Source organism: Pholis gunnellus, assembly GCF_910591455.1.
Source record: "Pholis gunnellus genome assembly, chromosome: 20".
Lineage (NCBI taxonomy): Eukaryota > Metazoa > Chordata > Actinopteri > Perciformes > Pholidae > Pholis > Pholis gunnellus.
Window position 1 is genome coordinate 20565397 of NC_136547.1, and position 5316 is coordinate 20570712.

The following is a 5316-nucleotide window of genomic DNA, read 5'->3' on the forward strand; positions in this document are numbered from 1 at the left end:
ATGACGTTTTGTATCACGGCGGCCATTTTTAACAATATGTTTATATGTCGTGATGAATCTAAACATTATGATCCAAACATTTCCACTAACTCGACATCTATTGAGAAAGATAGATGTAATCACACTAAATATTCTGCCTCCATTAATATTTGTTGACGTTTAGACTTAAAAAACAATTTAGTTTCTTCACTAAAGAAATTAATTTAGTTAGAAAATAAAAAGAATCCTTTAATTCAAATTGAGGATTAACTTTATTTTCATTTTGATGATCATTTATAAAACTACTGTTTGTGTTTATTTAATGTGTTTTTGGGCTATAAATTAGGTATAAATGCGTCCCTGTGTTGCATAATGACAACAAACCATCCTTGAATCCTTGAATCCTTGATTTCATGAATAATTAACGAGCTCTCGACACCGATTGGCCGAGAGGCGGAGGCGGGTCTCTGCGTTTTAAAGCCTGCGTTCTAATTGGTAGGCACGTTCTCGAAGCCTTCGTTCACTGGACCAATCAAAGTGGCAAGGCACTTCACGGCAACCAATGGGCGAGCAGAGGAGGACGGAGTGGGCGGGACCAGCGGTGTAAACACCAGCGAGCCGGTTGTCCCGGCCGTGGCTAAGCTAAGTTAGCTCCTCCGACCTCCCGCACTTTGGACCTCCTCTCCGGGTTTCAATGGCCGCCGTCGCGCTGAAGCTGTCCGCTCGCTGGCGCTTCGTCACACTCCGGAGGTGAGGACCACCGTGTGAGCTGACGTCATGTATGACATCGCTGCTCGTTGACGTCACTTTATTTGTGTTTGTGTCGTTCTTGTGACCATGCTAGCTTAAAGTCCGTGTAGCAGTTAGCTTGTTAGCAGAGACCTTTGCTCCAGATTCACAGGGCAGCGTGACGTCATCTAATTTATTCACGATTCATGAGTGCTGAACAAACTGAAGCGGAACGATCATCAACTCATTATTATAATTATTATATCATCATCAACTCATGTTGAAGTGGACTGTGTGAAGAGAGAGAGAGAGAGAGAGAGAGAGAGAGAGGTTACATCACTGAATGTCTCCAGTGGACTCTGTAACTACTGGATCAGTATTTTGTAGTCCTGCTATCAGCGCCTCAACAGGAGACACTCGTTTGGTTTTTCCTCTCCGTGAGAAGAAGTCCGGTGAGAGCAGAAAGCCGACAGTAAGGCGTCCCTTTAGTAGCTCACTGAATCTCTTCTCCTCCCTCAGACTCTCCAGCGTTCCCAGTCTGAAGCTCCACACCTCCGCCTCTCCCATGATGGGTGAGTACCTGCTGCCAACACCTCCACCAGGTCCTCCACCAGGTCCTCCACCAGGTCACCACTCCACAGCTGGAACATCAGGAGACTATGAGAAAGAGATGTCGTGTTGGTGATGATGATGTCGTGGTGGTGATGATGTCGTGGTGGTGATGATGTCGTGGTGGTGGTGATGTCGTGGTGATGATGTCGTGGTGGTGGTGATGTCGTTGTAGTGGTGATGATGTCATTGTGGTGATGATGTCGTTGTGGTGGTGATGATGTCATTGTGTTCAGGTGTGACGGTGCAGCAGTTCGATCAGGCGAAGAACAGACTGTCCTCCCTGAAGAAGGACCCGGGAAACGACGTCAAGCTGCAGATCTACGCTCTGTTCAAACAGGTGAGCTCACCGGCTCTTTTATTGTGAAGGGGTCAACAGGAAGAGGAGGGGTCTGTTATGTTCTAGTCATTTTGAAGAGACAGTGAAGCCTGCAGTGATGTCTCCTCCTCCTCCTGCAGGCCACTCAGGGTCCCTGTAACACCCCCAAACCAGGCATGCTGGACTTCGTGAACAAGGTGAAGTGGGACGCGTGGAGGTCTCTGGGCTCCGTGTCACAGGTAGGACCGCTCCATGTAGCAGGGGGGTCCTTTGGGCCGGACCAAACGGACCCGACCACGGGTATGAACCTCTGTTTGTGTCTCAGGATGAAGCCCGGCAGCAGTACTGCGACCTGATTGGCTCCCTGGTGGCAGCAGAAGGCGGGAGCTCCGCCCACGTGGCTGCACGGCCCGCTGGGAGCGGACCGACGTACGAGACGCTATTGGTCACCACGGAGGATGACATCACCACCATCACACTGAACCGACCGGCCAAGAAAAACGCCATCACCACTGAGGTGTGTGTGTGTGTGTGTGTGTGTGTGTGTGTGTGTGTGTGTGTGTGTGTGTGTGTGTGTGTGTGTGTGTGTGTGTGTGTGTGTGTGTTCTTATGTTCCTCTTTTCTTTCAGATGTACAATGACATCATTGCAGCTCTGGATCAGGCAGCTAAAGACGACTCAGTCATCACAGTTTTTACTGGTACACACACACACACACACACACACACACACACACACACACACACACACACACACACACACACACACACACACACACACACACACACACACACACACACACACAGTGAAACGTCGTGGTGTGCTCCTCGGTTCCCTAAGGACTAAAGGAACCCTGCTCTGACGTGTTCTCCAGGTTCTGGTGATTTCTACTGCAGTGGAAACGATCTGTCCAACTTCACCCAGATCCCTGAGGGGGGGGTGGAGGAGTCGGCCCGACGAGGAGGAGATCTGCTGAGGTGAGCGGCTTCAGACCTGCATCTGGTCTCTGGTCTCTGTGGTCACATCCAGCCCTCTGAAGCAGGACGGCTGCTGGTCATCAGAGCCAGCAGCGGTAGAGACATCAGCATCGCCAGAGGCTCGTCTTTCAGACGCTCCTTGAACTCACCGTGTGTGACGAGGAAGATGAACCAGAACTAAGCTTTGAAGTGACGTTTAGTTCTCCATGTTTCATGATAACGTCTCCTCTGATAAAGAGTTCACTCTAACTGTGAAACTATGACGTCATGATTGATTCATTGAGACCCAGAGGAGAGAGGAGAGGCTGGAACTCTTCATCATCTTCCTCTTCCTCTACAGGAAGTACGTGAAGGCCTACATTGACTTCCCGAAGCCGCTGGTCGCCGTGGTGAACGGACCGGCTGTAGGAATCTCTGTCACGGTGTTAGGACTGTTTGACCTGATCTATGCTACGGACAGGGTACACACACACACACACTCACACACACACAGTGTTAGGACTGTTTGACCTGATCTATGCTACGGACAGGGTACACACACACACACACACGGTGTTAGGACTGTTTGACCTGATCTATGCTACGGACAGGGTACACACACACACTCACACACACACAGTGTTAGGACTGTTTGACCTGATCTATGCTACGGACAGGGTACACACACACACACACACGGTGTTAGGACTGTTTGACCTGATCTATGCTACGGACAGGGTACACACACACACTCACACACACACACAGTGTTAGGACTGTTTGACCTGATCTATGCTACGGACAGGGTACACACACACACGGTGTTAGGACTGTTTGACCTGATCTATGCTACGGACAGGGTACACACACACACACACACACACACGGTGATAGGACTGTTTGACCTGATCTATGCTACGGACAGGGTACACACACACACACACACACTCGCACGCACGTAGTAGTGTGTGCGTTTCATGTGTTTTAGTAGAACACAGAGTCATGTACACACATGTTGTCTTAACGTGTTGTTATCATCTTCATCTTCATCCTCTCCATCAGGCCACCTTCCACACTCCCTTCAGTCAGCTGGGTCAGAGTGCAGAGGGCTGCTCCTCCTATACCTTCCCCAAGATCATGGGCCCCGCCAAGGTACACACACACACACACACACACACACACAGACACACACACACACCTTCTGATTGGTCGGTTGAGTTCACACCTCAGTACTGATCAGTGAAGCCGTTCATAGTGAGGACCAGAAGAGACCACATCAACTAGCTGCTGTTAAACTGATCCCTGCTCCTCCTCCTCCTCCTCCTGCTCCTCCTGCTCCTCCTCCTGCTGCTCCTCCTCCTGCTCCTCCTCCTCCTCCTGCTCCTCCTCCTGCTCCTCCTCCTCCTCCTCCTGCTGCTCCTCCTCCTGCTCCTGCTCCTCCTCCTCCTCCTGCTCCTCCTCCTGCTCCTCCTCCTGCTCCTGCTCCTCCTCCTCCTGCTCCTGCTCCTCCTCCTGCTCCTCCTGCTCCTCCTCCTCCTCCTGCTCCTCCTCCTGCTCCTCCAGGCCAGTGAGATGTTGCTGTTCAATCAGAAGCTGTCAGCGGTTCAGGCCTGTGAACTGGGTCTGGTTACGGAGGTTTTCCCCGACAGCAGCTTCCAGTCTGAGGTTTGGACCAGACTGAAGGTCTACGCCAAGCTGCCCCCCAAGGTACACACACACACACACACACACACACACACACACACACACACACACACAGACACACACACACACACACACACACACACACACACAGAGGTTCAGGTTCTGCTCTAATGCCCCCCCCCCCCCCCCCTCAGTCCCTGTCCCTGTCTAAGCAGCTGATCCGGTCTGTGGAGAAGGATCGTCTCCACGCTGTGAACGATGCTGAGGTGGAGCTTCTGGTGGAGCGATGGACCTCAGACGAGTGTTTCAACGCCGTCATGAGTTTCTTCCAGGCCAAGGCCAAGCTGTGAGACGGTGTGTGTGTGTGTGTGTGTGTGTGTGTGCGTGTGTGTCGATAGTTAAACTCTTTGTAAGAGTTCAAAGTTGAGCTGATTCTTTGAGTCTTCAGAGTGATTTTATCATCTATGAGTCTGTCAGTGATTCTATTGTTTATTGATTCTATTGTTTGTTGATCATATTGTTTATTGTTTGTTTGTTTCCTGTAGGAGACGCTCTCTAGAGAGATTTTACCATCGATTCATAATCAGTTTTGGGAGATTTCTGCTAAAAAGAGTTTTTTGCTTTGATCAAAACTCGACTAATTGTTTTTCTGGTGAAATTAATAAAAAGTTCCATTTTTCCTGGAATTCTTGAACTCGTCTTTTTTAATGGCACCAAGTGGAAGAAACACGACGTCCTGAAAACACCTTTGATTGTTTTTAAACGAGTGAAACACACGAGTCACTGAAACATCACGATGGAGAAACTTCATCAGTTCATCTCTGAACATGATGAATGAGCCTCATTTATAACAGGAAACACACAACACGCTCCACATCCAGACATAAGATGAATGAATACCACTCTTCAGCAAGATGAACGCTCCTCGTCTAGTTATTATGGTCTGTTCTAACACATCAATGATCAAAGAGGACCGAGCTGCTCTGGCTCATTGTAGCTTCACTGCTCAGCCACCAGGTGGCAGCGCTCACCTGTTCATCCTCTACATCACTCACCTGTTCATCCTCTACAGCACTCACCT

General features: G+C 49.7%; 1 protein-coding gene across 2 annotated transcripts; it reads left to right on the forward strand.

The window, feature by feature from the left end:
• The first annotated feature begins 596 nt into the window (after window positions 1-596).
• Window positions 597-4921, forward strand: eci2 (enoyl-CoA delta isomerase 2). Of its 2 annotated transcripts, XM_079181883.1 has the most exons (12): window positions 597-729; window positions 1228-1280; window positions 1554-1657; window positions 1777-1875; window positions 1962-2153; window positions 2266-2335; window positions 2510-2612; window positions 2953-3073; window positions 3654-3743; window positions 4155-4298; window positions 4430-4589; window positions 4781-4921. In XM_079181883.1, exons 1-11 carry the CDS (start codon window positions 674-676, stop codon window positions 4583-4585), a joined length of 1188 nt encoding a protein of 395 aa, XP_079038009.1. In that variant the 5' UTR covers window positions 597-673; the 3' UTR covers window positions 4586-4589; window positions 4781-4921. The 2 variants fall into 2 exon arrangements, with proteins under 2 accessions (XP_079038009.1, XP_079038008.1); XM_079181882.1 differs by having other exon boundaries at window positions 4430-4921.
• The last annotated feature ends 395 nt before the right edge of the window (window positions 4922-5316 follow it).

What these genes read in the sequence shown, in the direction of transcription:
- eci2 (XM_079181882.1), top strand. Translation starts at nt 674, where the DNA reads ATGGCCGCCGTCGCGCTGAAGCTGTCCGCTCGCTGGCGCTTCGTCACA. An exon ending in CGAGGAGGAGATCTGCTGAG is followed by an intron (nt 2,613 to 2,952) that starts GTGAGCGGCTTC and finishes CTTCCTCTACAG; the next exon opens with GAAGTACGTGAAGGCCTACA. An exon ending in ACGCCAAGCTGCCCCCCAAG is followed by an intron (nt 4,299 to 4,429) that starts GTACACACACAC and finishes CCCCCCCCTCAG; the next exon opens with TCCCTGTCCCTGTCTAAGCA.